Source organism: Tiliqua scincoides, chromosome 3 (genome assembly GCF_035046505.1).
Source record: "Tiliqua scincoides isolate rTilSci1 chromosome 3, rTilSci1.hap2, whole genome shotgun sequence".
NCBI classification, from domain to species: Eukaryota; Metazoa; Chordata; class Lepidosauria; order Squamata; family Scincidae; genus Tiliqua; species Tiliqua scincoides.
Genome location: NC_089823.1, coordinates 224215951 through 224230530, shown reverse-complemented (window position 1 = coordinate 224230530; position 14580 = coordinate 224215951). Strand labels below are relative to the sequence as shown.

Below are 14580 nucleotides of genomic sequence, written 5' to 3'. Positions count from 1 at the left end.
GGACACAATACTCCAGGTGTGGCCTTACCATCGATTTGTACAACGGCATTATAATATTAGCCGTTTTGTTCTCAATACCCTTCCTAATGATCCCAAGCATAGAATTGGCCTTCTTCACTGCCGCCGCACATTGGGTCGACACTTTCATCGACCTGTCCCACCACCACCCCAAGATCTCTCTCCTGATCTGTCACAGACAGCTCAGAACCCATCAGCCTATATCTAAAGTTTTGATTTTTTGCCCCAATGTGCATGACTTTACACTTACTGACATTGAAGCGCATCTGCCATTTTGCTGCCCATTCTGCCAGTCTGGAGAGATCCTTCTGGAGCTCCTCACAATCACTTCTGGTCTTTACCACTCGGAAAAGTTTGGTGTCGTCTGCAAACTTAGCCACTTCACTGCTCAACCCTGTCTCCAGGTCATTTATGAAGAGGTTGAAAAGCACCGGTCCCAGGACAGATCCTTGGGGCACACCGCTTTTCACCTCTCTCCATTGTGAAAATTGCCCATTGACACCCACTCTCTGCTTCCTGGCCTCCAACCAGTTCTCAATCCACGAGAGGACCTGTCCTCTAATTCCCTGACTGTGGAGTTTTTTCAGTAGCCTTTGGTGAGGGACCGTGTCAAATGCCTTCTGAAAGTCCAGATATATAATGTCCACGGGTTCTCCCGCATCCACATGCCTGTTGACCTTTTCAAAGAATTCTATAAGGTTCGTGAGGCAAGACTTACCCTTACAGAAGCCATGCTGACTCTCCCTCAGCAAGGCCTGTTCGTCTATGTGTTTTGAGATCCTATCTTTGATGAGGCATTCCACCATCTTACCCGGTATGGATGTTAGGCTGACCGGCCTATAGTTTCCCGGGTCCCCCCTCTTTCCCTTTTTAAAAATAGGCGTGACATTTGCTATCCTCCAATCTTCTGGTACCGTGGCTGTTTTGAGGGACAAGTTGCATACCTTAGTCAAGAGATCTGCAACTTCATTCTTCAATTCCTTAATAACCCTTGGGTGTATGCCATCAGGGCCCGGTGACTTATTGATCTTTAATTTATCAATGAGGTCTGAAACATCTTCTCTTTTAACCTCTATCTGACTTAACTCCTCGGTTAGGAGGGGCCGTTCGGGCAGCGGTATCTGCCCGAGGTCTTCTGCCGTGAAGACAGATGCAAAGAACTCATTTAATTTCTCTGCCATCTCTAAGTCTCCTTTTATCTCCCCTTTCCCTCCCTCACCATCCAGAGGGCCAACCGCTTCTCTGGCGGGTTTCCTGCTTCTAGCATATTTGAAGAAGCTTTTATTATTCCCCTTAATGTTGCTGGCCATGCGTTCCTCATAGTCTCGCTTGGCCTCCCCTATCACCTTCTTACATTTCTTTTGCCACAGTTTATGTTCCTTTTTATTCTCTTCATTAGGGCAAGACTTCCATTTACGGAAGGAAGCTTCCTTGCCCTTCACAGCCTCTCTAACTTGGCTGGTTAGCCATGCGGGCACTCTCCTGGATTTAGTGGAACCCTTCTTTCTTTGCGGTATACACCTCTGCTGGGCCTCTATTACTGTTGTTTTAAGCAGCCTCCATGCACTCTGGAGAGACTGGACTCTTTTTACCCTCCCTTTCAACCTCCTTCTAACCAGCCTCCTCATTTGAGGGAAGTCCGCCCGTCGGAAGTCAAGGGTTTTTGTTAGAGATTTGCCTGGTATTCTTCCCCCAACGTGCACGTCAAAACGGATCGCAGCATGATCACTGTTCCCCAATGGCTCAGTAACGTTTACATCTCTAACCAGGTCCTGCGTACCGCACAAAATTAAATCCAGAGTCACCTGTCCTCTGGTGGGCTCCTTGACTAGCTGATCTAAGCCACAGTCATTCAGCACGTCAAGAAATCCGGTTTCCTTATCGTGACCAGAACACAAATTGACCCAGTCAATATGAGGATAATTGAAGTCCCCCATGATTACAACCCTGTCCTTCCTTGTCACCTCCCTGATCTGTTTCCTCATTTCAAGGTCCCCATCAGATTTCTGGTCTGGAGGACGATAGCACGCCCCCAGTATTACATTGCTGCACAAGCCTGGTAATTTAACCCACAGAGATTCTACGGTGGAGTCGGACCCACCTTCAATCTCTACTTTGCTGGATTCTATCCCTTCCTTAACATAAAGGGCCACCCCACCTCCAACACGCCCCTGCCTGTCCCTCCTGTAGAGTTTATAGCCCGGGATTGCGGTATCCCACTGATTCTCCGCATTCCACCAGGTTTCCGTTATGCCCACTATGTCAATATTTTCCCTTGTCACCAGACATTCCAGTTCTCCCACCTTTGCTCGTAGACTTCGGGCATTCGCATAAAAGCATTTATACACGGAATGCCCCAGGATGGGCTGCTTATTCGCTCCTTTGTCCCCGCATCCTCTCATTGTGCCAAACCGTCTATCACATCCCATCACCCTACCTTTCCCAATTTCTTCTCCTACCCTGCCTTTGTCTTGTTGTTCTCTAACCTCCCCATCCTCATCCCATAGGGATGAGGAGTCCCGAACCGGATGCCCCTCGGCTCCTGTCGGCCTTCCCCCAGGGATCAGTTTAAAAGCTGCTCTGCCACCTTTTTAATGTTATGTGCCAGCAGTCTGGTTCCATTCTGGTTCAAATGGAGCCCGTCCCTCTTGTACAGGCCCCGCTTGTCCCAAAACGTTCCCCAGTGCCTAACGAATCTAAACCCCTCCTCCCTACACCACCGTCTCATCCACGCATTGAGACCCCTGATCTCCGCCTGCCTAGCTGGCCCTGCGCGTGGAACAGGTAGCACTTCAGAGAACGCTACCTTTGAGGTCCTGGCTTTCAGCTTCCTGCCTAAAAGCCTAAATTTGGCCTCCAGGACCTCCCAGCTACACTTGCCCACGTCGTTGGTGCCGACATGCACCACAGCCGCTACCTCTCCCCCAGCACTGTCTACTAGCCTGTCTAGACGAGAAGTGATGTCCGCAACCTTCGCACCAGGCAGGCAAGTCACCATGCGGTCCTCACATCCGTCGCAAACCCCCCTCTCTATGTTTCTAATAATCGAATCCCCCACTACAAGAAGCCCCCGACCCCCCTCCCGCCGAGGAGTATCCCGAGTGCGCTCGGATACGGGCCCATCCCCTGGAGAAGGGATCCCCCCTAGGGGATTGTTTCCCTCCTCTCCAGGATGACGTCCTCCAGTCCCGAGACTTCCCACCCGGGCAGCCGAGGAGCTGCACGCCTGAGGTTGGGACGAAGCCTGATCGTCCCCGGAAGTCTCCCCACGGTCCTCCTCTGGCTGCCTGCGCTTCTCCAGGTCGGCCACCAAGGCTTCAAGGGAGCTTTCTAAAAGCAGGAGGTTGCACATAGCTATGCTGTAAACATACAACACTCTCTTCTGTTGAGTCAAACCACTGGTCAAACTAGCCTGGTATTGCTTACTCTTAATTAGCAGCAGCTCGTCAAGGTCTCAAGCAGAGACCACTTCTATCCACTTCTATCAGAGATTTGAGGTGCCATGTAGTGATTCTGAGAGGCTCTGCATATACAGGGATGCATTTGCTCTGCCACTGAGCTGTGGCTCTTGACCATGTGCTTTGGTTGTGGGTGGTTTGGTCTAATATTTATGCTTGAAACAGGATATAGAAACTTCTTCTTTCCCCCGGAACCCCCCCCCCCCAGTATAAATAATTTTGATAGAGAATGTCTTCTTGGTTATTGTGTACTCATTGTCACTTATTTGCAATTCTGTGTTTCAGATATATTACAGAGTGGTGAGAGACACTGAACCCGGAGAGGAGCTCCTTCTGTTCATGAAGACTGAAGACTATTCCCATGAAACCATGGCTCCAGATATTCACGGTCAGCAATTTCTTATGGCAGCGTGGTACCATTGCCCACCTCTCCCCCCACAGTCTCTTCCTAGGGAGGCAAATCCACTTCATAGGGGTTTGGGGAACATCATCTGTCCTGGCTAATGTTGGAAAGAAGTTGCAGTAGTCCCCAGGAAGTGCACTGCAGGGGTTGTTATTCACAAGGGTTACACTTATGTTACTTCATGGCTTACTCCCTTGTGGCCATCACCCTACACACCCTGACATTATTTCTTGCTGATGGTTTCTGCTCCATTAAATAGTCTCTCCATGAGTCTTGAAGCACCCAGCTAGAGGGGTGCAATTTCTTCCCAAGGACTCTGTCTGGGACATGCCTTGCCATTGACATTACAAGGTCAGGGCCCCACCACCAGATGTCCCTTGTTTGTTGCCCAGCTCATCCTGTTTTCTGCCTCTTCCTCCTCCCTCTTGACCCTGGTAAACAAGGCTTCAACTGCCCCACCCAGTTTTTCACCTCTCTCTTAGCCTACTCCGTGTTGCTCAATGTCTTATTCTCTTGCCTTTCAGTCTATCCATCTGCATTGTCCCTGTACTGTCCCTGTCTGCCTTTGAATTCTCCCACAACCCTTGGCCCTGCCCCTGCCTGAGACTGCCAACACCTGGGCAGTGTCTGCCGTCTCAGCAGGTGCCAATCTGTAGTGATGGTGTCACTGCTGGACCTCAGATCTGAGATCTCAGGCCACTCCCCCTTCCTGCCTGATATCATGGCTTGGGCTACTGGGAAGGACAGGCAGATTTTTATACAAGAAGCCCCCTAATAATGAGTTCAGAGGGCAACTTGTTCTTGTATTGGTAGAAGACCCCTGAGAGTAATGGTCAATTTGCTTTGTAGAGGAACGTCAGTATCGGTGCGAAGACTGTGACCAGTTGTTTGAGTCCAAAGCGGAACTGGTGGACCATCAGAAATTCCCATGCAGCACACCTCACTCAGCATTTTCAATGGTGGAGGATGATTTTCAGCCAAAGCTCGACAAGGAGAACGACCTCCATGATATGCATGATATCCAAGAGTGCAAAGAGTGTGATCAAGTGTTCTCTGATGTGCAAAGGTAAGAGACAGGCCTTTAAGAAAAAAAAAAAAAGCACAAAAATCTCACTTTTCCAAAAGCCCTTTGATCATCTGGATCCATCATTATGTATTCATTTAAAAGAGGAAGAAAGCTCTAAATGCAATATCAAGCACTCTTATATAAAATATGCTCATTGCTCAGGGCTGTGACTGTTCTTCAGCTGCACTCTCGAAGTGCTAAAATCCACATTGGTATAGGACTGGGCATCCCAAGAATGTCAGCGCTGCCTAAAAATGTATAAGCAATGGAGGGCTTATAGCCAAGTGGCAGAGCCTGTGCATGGCGTACCAGACGATCCCAAATTCAGTCCTGTTAAATAGCCAGGCTGGGAAAGACTTCTGCCTAAAGACACTGGAGAACTGCTGCCAGTCGACCAGATGGTACTGGGCCAGGTGGACAAATATTTTGGCACAGTTGAAGGCAGCTTCTTATAAGAGAACAGTTGCAGTTGCCCCCTAGACAAATGCCAAACACCACGGAGCAGGCCAAGTTGAATCTCCAGGGGTCAGGAAGAGGCGTTTCAGAGCAATGCTCTTCTCCGTTCCCTTGGCAGGCAGAAGCCAAATAAATTATGTACATAGAATTCCACTTTTCTAGGTTTAGAATTTAGGTGCACTGGGCTAAGCGTTTAATGTACAAGTATGGGCTCAAAGTAGAGGGTAACAACTTTTTCACAACTTGCATTCTGAACACAGTTCTGTGGAATGTTGAGCACCACCCTTTTCTGTTAGAATCTCAAAAATTAGTACCCACTTGCACCAGTGGCTCTGGATCGTCTGATGGTACCTTACCTAAAGTGCCTCCATAACTTCCCTTACAGTCACGGATCACATGTTTCACTGACATAACTAGGGGATAGGATTGGGCTGCCAGAGGAATCTTCCCTTTTTATATCTCTTATCCAGCCATGCATCCTGGCTGCTCCATATGACCAGGAGATGTGAACTCCTAGATGTCATTTGGCCAACTAGGTGAGTGCAATGGGAGTTCTCTGGTAGATCAACTGTCACGTGGTTTCAGCACAACCACAAATGACCCCTCATACAGTAAACCACTAGTGTTGGTGATGTCAAGAGGGAGTTAGACATGGTTGAATTACCCTGCTTTTTTCTAATCATGGAACTCAAGGGAGAGTACATGGGGCTCTCAGGAAATAATCTATCTAGGCACTGACCAAGCCTATACCTGCACTATGTACTCTCAGGCCCCATGACTCTATTTTTAGCTAGAATTATTAACTGAATTATTGAAAGTACAGATCACTACTTATAAGGGAAGCATCTGGTTTTAAGAGTCAGTGCATAAAATGAAATGGATCTCCAGTTCAGAGTTCGCTCTCAGGTACATCCAGCACAGCAAGTGCTGGGAAACTGCAGTATCTCTGCAACAAAACCACAACTTTGAGGGGAAGATGTCTGGAGTTTGTGCAACAGATGGATAACAACTGTGTAGCAACTGTTACCCTGCAGATGCCTGATCTTGTCTGATCTCAGAAGCTAAGCAGGGTCAGGCCTGGTTAGTACTTGGATGGGAGACCGCTTAGGAATACCAGATGCTGTAGGCTTATGCCATAGTCTTTTGAGACTGAAGGTTGCCAACCAATGGATAACAACTGTGCATTTCTCGTGCAAAAACTCATCTTTTGGGAGGGCCATCTAAGGGTATTAAAGGCTCAAAACAAAGAAAAACACCCAGAAAACATCAGCAGAAGAGAAATCATAAATTTCTCTGGCTATGCTGGCTGCCTGGCTATACTGAGGGAGAACGGGTGAAAAATGAAAAGCAAGACAGCCTGGCTGAAAAACATTTAAATTATTAAAAAGCCAGTACATGACAGAAACAGTTCAGGACAGAAGGATATAGAAAAAAATATATATTCTGTGTTAAAAAAAATAGTTGAGGTGGATGCCAGAATTGTCAGCATATATGTGTGCTTGTGGGCATATGTAATTAATAAGGACCCCTCCCCCAAACTACTTTAAATCTCTGTCATGGAATAATGGAGAAAGTAGCAGTAAATCTTGTATGAAATATTAGGAAAGAAAACAACAGTAATATTAAATAAGATGAGAAACATGATTCACATCAAACTGTAAATGTGACAGATCTAAAGAAAGAGAATCTTGAATCTGCATGTAAGAAGTCAGTGGGAATGCACCACTGGGTCAGTGGCCATCTAAGGCAACCTGTCCTTGGGCACCTCTTCCTAAGGACCACTTCACATTGCAGAAAAGACAGACATGCTCTGCCATTATCTATGTGGAGATGTCGATAACATTGTAAGAATCTTTGGTATGTTGAATTGGTATTGCGAATATTCCAGAATAAAAAAGGACCTGTACCCCATATAACAGCAACAAAAAGGAGGGACAGTTTCCAAGAGTGCATTAAAAAAAATACGTATAGATTATCCAGTGTATAACGTCCATTGTGGATGTGTTTTGAGCAGAATGTGTTTCAGTAACTTCTTCAAGCAAACACTGGGGGTTTTAGGACTTTGCCTTACTGTAGTTGCAAACCCAACTCACCTCCACGTGTGTTATTTTAAACACAAAAAAACTTTCATTGGAAGCCTGTACACTCTTCAAACACAACACACAAAACCATGGGACTTCCAATCTTTAGATCAGCGATTTTCAATTACTGTGCTACAGCACATTGGTGTGACACGAATGCTCCACAGCTGTGCCGCAGGAGTTTTTTTTTGGGGGGGGGGGGATGGTGTCATTTATTAGTAGGGTCATTGGGGAGTCTGAACTTGTGTCAGTCAGCTATTGTTCAGACTGAGTGTGTTACTCCATGTAAGCTTGATATCTTACTACTTGATTTTGAAATGAAAAAGTATATCCTTTAAAAACCAATGGTGTTCCTGGACAATTTTACCACTTTGTCAGTGTGCTGTGAGATTAAAAAGTTGAAAACTACTGCTTCAGATCCAAAATATACCAAATTAAAACAATGTTTATATAATGTATAAAGAATACTTGTTTATTCTAATGTACTGTCTCTTTACAATTTCAAAAAGAATTATAAAGAAAACATTACTTTTAAATATAAATAGGATATTTTATTTTTTAAAATTTTTATGTGCACACTTGGAATCCCCCCTTACTTTGTGGTTCTTGTGACTGTTCCAGCACATTTCCCATATTTTAACTTGAGCAGGAGTCATGAAGAAAGACTTATTCATTTATTTTTATAAATGTATTAGCTGCTTAGAATATTTAAAGTGACTTACATATGTAGGATTATAATCTGCAGGGTGAGAGAGTCTATCCATTCATTTACTATTGTGATTCTTGGAATGGAAATATATCCACCCCTAATTTATTGGGACTAAAAGGAAAAGGTATCTGTATTTCTGATCATGTGCAGCTGAGATCTCACAGCGCCATCTTTTTGTGTTTGTACAGCTTAGAAAAGCACATGCTGTCCCACACAGAAGAGCGGGAGTACAAGTGCGACCAGTGTCCCAAGGCCTTTAACTGGAAGTCTAATTTGATACGTCACCAGATGTCCCATGACAGTGGAAAGCACTACGAATGCGAAAACTGTGCCAAGGTACAGTGAATTTGTAGGGTGTCTGGGATTTTTCATGTGCATCATGTTTCAAGAGATCTATAATCACATTTAGAGCATCTTGGCATAGCCTTTAACACTGAAGTGCATAATCAGCAACTCACAGTATGCATCTTGTGTACCACTTCAGACTGTAGGCAAGGGCTCAAATATTTGAATATTGTATTTTAAAAATACTTCCCAGCACATATAAACTTGGATGCTCAGAAGGAGGTTAGAATAGAGAACCAGTCCTCTGCACACTAATTTTGTGGGAAGATTTGGGGTGGGGAGGGTAAACTGGGAAGTATTCTGCTTGCTGTATGAAGTGGTACAGTTCAGCAATAGATAGATTGCATGAGTTTGCTAGTAGTAGCTTGTTCTTAAGTTTGGAATGGGGTGGTTGGTATACTTAGCAATAGCGGCCTTTTGACAGAACCTCTGCTTGAGATCCAGTGAGTGAAGTGGAAGTGAGAGCTGTTGAGGGTATTTGGGCAGATGGACTATTAGTTCTGCCATGACATAACTGAGCTCTTAAGATTCCAACAGGAAACCCCACAGTATGATTGCAGTAGCTAGTTCTAGACCACGTCCAGTAGGGTAGTCATGTTTAGTCTGCAACATCAAAAGTAACTAAGGGTGCAGTCCTGAGTTTTGTTTAGGCCGGCGCAAGTCCCTTGTGCCAGCCAAGGAAGGTTGCAAACGTGCCATAAAGCACGTTTGCAACTCTTCAGGAGTTGGCTAGGCTGGCTAAGGGATGCACACCAACCTGCAGAGGCTGTATCCAGCCTACGTGCTGACTTGGGAAGGGAGGGTTGTGTTGGTCGAGCTTGGCCAACGAAGGGGTCTGAAGAGGGCAGGGAAGAGGCAGGAAAAAGAGAGGTATTCTTTGGTGGAGGGAGGGCAGGCGAAGGGCAGTCCTGGGGATGGGCGACTGGGGAGTGAGAGGCAGGGCTTTGACCCAGCTGTTATGCCAGATCCCAACCCCATTCCCCAAGCAGCGCAGAGTGGCTCTCCTTATGCCACCTCCTGAGGTGGCACAAGTCTGGGGCTGTGGTGGCTTACTCAGGGGTAAGGGAAAGAGTTTCCCCTTGCCTCCGGCTGAGACACTTCTGGCCCCAATCTTGCACTGAATACAGTGCAAGTCTCCTGGCCTGCCTGTTCCAGCGCAATAGGATTGCATTGCACAGAATCTTCTGGCACCTTAAAGATGAACATCAACTTTCATCTACTTCACTTGAGGGAATAATGAAACTAGGAATTAAGCCTCTACTAAGGAAGCCAAAATATGTTGATTACCCATAATGTGTGAATATTAAGGGTAAAGCCAGGATCGTCCAATGTGCACATTTTGAATCTGGGACCGTATCACGCATGAAATTCTGCATATCTGGGATTATGGAAGATTAACAGCCCTGCTTATGAGATACTGTACCATTATTTAGGTCATAATGCAAACACTGAGGGGAAAGATAGCCCTTTCATAGAAGGTGATATCACATCTCCTTGGATGATCTGATTGTTTTGATAGCCTATTAGTTTTTTAAAGCGCTTTGAATTTCATGCCAGGTGATGCATAAATTATCTTGCTAACAGTTTTTTCCATCACTAGATACTTGAGATAATTTGAGAGGTGTGAGTGGGGAACAATTCCTAGGGCCCTAGCAGCACATATGAAGTCTTCCTGTTTTGTGTTATGCTCCCAGAAACTACAGCCCAAAGATAGGAATGACTGCACCACAACCCCATCTTATCTTCCAGTTTTTCTGCTTATCAAAGCCAACTCGGAAGGTCAGATGATCTGACCTTTGAGTACTTGCTGTGCAGGGCCCTGATTTAGATTGGTGCCCAGAAGCAGGCGGGAATAGGGACTTCAGACTATAAGGGACTGTAAGAAAGGAGTGAATAGTCTGGCGAACTTTATTAGGATAGTGATGCTGAAGTCTAAAGATAACAGTGGTAGTTACAAAATTATTTTTATGTCATTCTTGCCATCAGCATACAGGAATTTTTTTTTAATGGCAGGAATGGTGGTGACTCTTATTACATTTGTAAATTCTACAATTTTTTTCTGTTTAATTTGTCCTTTATTAAGTTGTCCATGTGAAAGGAATGAATTTGGATAGTCAATTTAGTACATCTACAAATTTTCACGTTTGGAAACAGCTTAGCTATTACCTTACATCTTCTAAAGAACACTGAGAGCTGTAGTTTTGTGAGGATGTACAGTACACAATTTGTTGTCTGAGATTCTTTCATGGAATTAAGTTCCCAAAGTCATTGGATGAGAGCCATGACATTCAAGTGAGCTATATTTAAATATTGCTTTAAATATATTTGAATACTGCTTTAAATGTGTACTTTAGATATGCCCTAGAATAGTGTTTCTCAAACTGTGGGTCAGGGCCCACTAGGTGGGTCACAAGCCAATTTCAGGTATGTCCCCTTTTCATTTTAATCTGTATTTTATTTTTTATAGATTAGGTTTGATGCTACCATGGTATGTGACTGCATTTGGGAAAATGCGAAAGATCTGTACTTTTAACAAGCTGCTATGTATATGCTTTTAACAATGATAGTCAATGGGGCTTACTGACGGGTAAGTGTGGATAGGATTGCAGCCTTTGGAATGTTTGGAGAATTTTTTTTAAACAGATCAGCAACTGCTTGGGAGAGTTAGGAAGGTTCTTCTTTATTTTAAATAAATTTTTAAACTTACACTTATTGCAAACATTCAATTTACTTACTTAATTTGATTTTGTCATATGGGAGTGTCAAAAAAAATTTCTGCTCGGTGATGTCACTTCTGGCCATGACAACACTTCCAGGTTGATGACATCACTTCCGGCAGGTCCCAACAGATTGTCATTCTGAGAAGTGGGTCCTGGTGCTAAAAAGTTTGAGAACTACTGCCCTAGAAGTCACCTTTTTTGACTCAGTGGCATAACTGAACTCACATAAACTGTACTTTAAAAAAAACCCTATTGTTTTCCCTTCATCTCTCTCATACGGTGCATCTTGACTCCAGAAAACTCTTTTGCAATTGCTGTTGTCTCTTCCTTGTCTGCCTCATAGTTTCTTGTTTAATCAGTACTCATTTCCTAGCAGGTTTTCACGGACCCCAGCAACCTCCAGAGGCATATCCGTTCACAGCACGTTGGGGCACGTGCCCACGCTTGTCCAGAGTGTGGCAAAACTTTTGCCACTTCATCCGGCCTCAAACAGCACAAACATATCCACAGCAGTGTCAAGCCTTTTATATGTAAGTCTCCCAATTAAATGCTAAGCTTACATGTCTTTCTGTTTTCAAGCAAGGTGTACAATCAGATATCCTGTCAAAACATTTGCTCTTCCCTTGAAGCCAATGGGTCTAAAAAGGCCTTAGCTAGAGGGGGTGCAAAGCACTAAGTTTTGTAGGTGCCTGAATGCATCATGCAAGCAGCCTCTCCCCCTCCACTTCAGAGTCATTTCGAGAGGTGGGAGCAAAATGGAGGTGTATGTCTTCTGGGAGCATTCCAGGAAGGCCTTCTGGGCATACGCCTCTGTTTTGCTCCCACAGCCCGAAATGGGTCTGAAGGGGAGGGGGAGGGGCTGCTTGCATGACATATTCAGGCACCTGCAAAACTTAGTGCTTTGCACCCCCTCTAGCTATGCCACTGCTTACAGTGATTTGGCTGGATTGTGCCCATGTTCCAAAGAATCAGCCATTGTTTTTGTGGGGAATTGTGTTTCTGGAGCCATCCATTGCACTGACAAGTACATTTCCTTACCCATGTTGTCCTCTGTGGTTCAGTGACGTGTTCAAGAAGCATTCGTGGAGGAGTCAGCTGCTGAATTGTTAGCTGTATAATTTGCAGTCTGAATATAGCAATTTTTTTTCACCCCCCAAGAAGATTCGTTCTCCAGGATTGGAGTATTGTAGAAGTTTGGATATGATTTCAGGGCATGATTTAACTTAGAATTCTGCATATGCACAGAGGCCCTTGGGATGATGGAATTATTTGAGATCTCTCCCTAGTGCAGAAAGAAATGGGTTTCTCCAAAATTGTCCATAGCTGTGAATGCGGTGACTGCTTCATCGTGATGTGACAGAGGGCTGTGGTCACATATGGCCTGGATGATTGAAATTCCACTTGCGTGCATGTTTAAGAATGTACGCATGGATGTGTGCATGTGTCCTTATAGAATCAGCAGTACCTTGGCAACATCTCATTTCAATTTTGTGTCTCACTGCTTTACATGGTTTTGTTCAAACATGCTTCTTCCTCTTGGAATGTAATCCTCACAGTGTAATCCTATGTGTGTTTTCTTGGAAATCAGTCCTGTGGTTTTCAGTTTCATTTTGCATGCTAAACTTGCATGGTAACTTGTAATTAGTAGGGTAGTAGTGTAACCATGTACACTACTACCCTACTAATGAATGGGCATGTAGCTGAAAATCGAACATGACTTAAAGAGGCCTATAAGAATCACGAAGGACCTCAGGCACTTCTGCATGCCAGTGGGGTTGGCTACCAGGTGCACTCATCAACCAGTTCTGGGTCATTTGTAACATACTTATCCTTGCTCTTTTGAACTTGATGCTCGCTCCTTTGAACAGATGCCCACTTGGGCTATAGCTGAAGTATGACTATGGCAAGTGACTTGATTGGGTGGAAACAGTGAAGACGAGTAAGAGTAAGAAGGAGGGAGAAAGGCTATTTGGTTCTTAGGGAGTAGTGAGTAACAATCATGCTGACGTTAAGGGAAGGAGCACTGACCAGAAGGAAGGCTGCAGACACAGAACCAGTCTCCGCAGAGTTTGGCTTTGAGATGCCACCAAAAAAGGCACCCTCACGATAGGTCTCTTCCACTGTACCATAGTGCATATTGTCCATGAAGGAGACTCCTCATGTCCTAAATATCCCTACCTCTGCTTCATTGGGAATGCTTACAACATGATGGTGGTCCTCGCTGCAGTACGAGCTTGTAAAATTTGTGGAAAGAAGGTGAGAACTCACCACAGGGATGTTGTTTTTGGTTCACGTATAGACCAGTGCATATAGGAGAGCCCTCTCTGGTATTTCTCCTGCCTGTTTCAGTTCAGAACCTTCCTGGTATCCAAGGCTCCATGGGCCATTCTGGAAATACTTTTATAACCTCATTTTATATTGTATGCTCTGGCAACCATCCCCAAGCCTAACTCTAATTATGCTTTGAACCTTTTGTAAGTTTATTTATTTTTTCTTAATGTAGCCCTAGAAAGTAAAGAAGAGCTACTGGTGGATGTGACTAATAAAGTGTAAGAAGATTCTAGCAAATGACCTTCCCTTGAGCAAACCACTGAAAAACTTGGAATCATTCGAGATCACTGCTAATTTCAAAAAAGGCTTTAAAGGTTTCTGGCTGCTCTGTTGGGGGTGGTGGGGGAGTCTTTATAGATAACCTCTACCTAGAATTTTTCCTGACCTAATCATGTGAGAGCCTTTAAATGGCTATCCTCTTTCAAAATTAAGGCAATAAATTCCTTATCGCTTAACATCTTTCTTTCTAATTGGGAGCTTCCTAATTATCTATATGAAAGCCAAGGCTGCTCAACAACTTACTGCATTACACATGCAGATGAAAAGGAGAGAATTGGCTGGAAGTTTATTGTTACTTTTCTCTGAAGCTTTTGTTAGGGTTGCTTTACGATTGGGTAAAATTAATTGTTATTAACATCAATAGTGTTCAAATTAATAGTGTAGGTGAGTTTTCCTCAGTTTGATTCAGAAATGGGTTATGATTTTTTTTTTTTTTAGAGAACTCTGTAGGCAGGGCCATCTTTAGGAGCTACAGGGCCCAATTGGAAACATTTTTTTGCAGGGCCCCTGGTTCACAGCCAATTTCAAAATATAAACAGTACAGGCAGCCCATGTTATCTGTGAGGTTGGTACCCATGGGTTTCCTCATCCATGGGTTCCTAAACCTGCTGTACAGGCTGACCTGGAACCTCCAGAGCTGTGCTCACCTCACCACTGGAGGCTCTTCTGAAGCCTGCAGAGGCTGCGTGTGTTGCCCATGGCCTCTCTGGGCTT

At 44.6% G+C, this 14580-nt stretch overlaps 1 protein-coding gene across 6 annotated transcripts in view; it reads left to right on the top strand.

Moving 5' to 3' along the window:
• MECOM (MDS1 and EVI1 complex locus) overlaps positions 1-14580 on the top strand; it is a 106675-nt gene that overhangs the window by 30151 nt on the left and 61944 nt on the right. For 3 of the 6 annotated variants that reach the window (XM_066620942.1, XM_066620940.1, XM_066620938.1), the window contains exons 3-6: positions 3762-3864; positions 4729-4945; positions 8380-8527; positions 11633-11786. In XM_066620942.1, the coding sequence (XP_066477039.1) occupies positions 3762-3864; positions 4729-4945; positions 8380-8527; positions 11633-11786 (622 nt within the window). Of the gene's footprint in view, positions 1-3761; positions 3865-4728; positions 4946-8379; positions 8528-11629; positions 11787-14580 lie in introns of all 6 variants that reach the window. The other 3 variants (XM_066620941.1, XM_066620939.1, XM_066620936.1) reach the window with 1 other exon arrangement.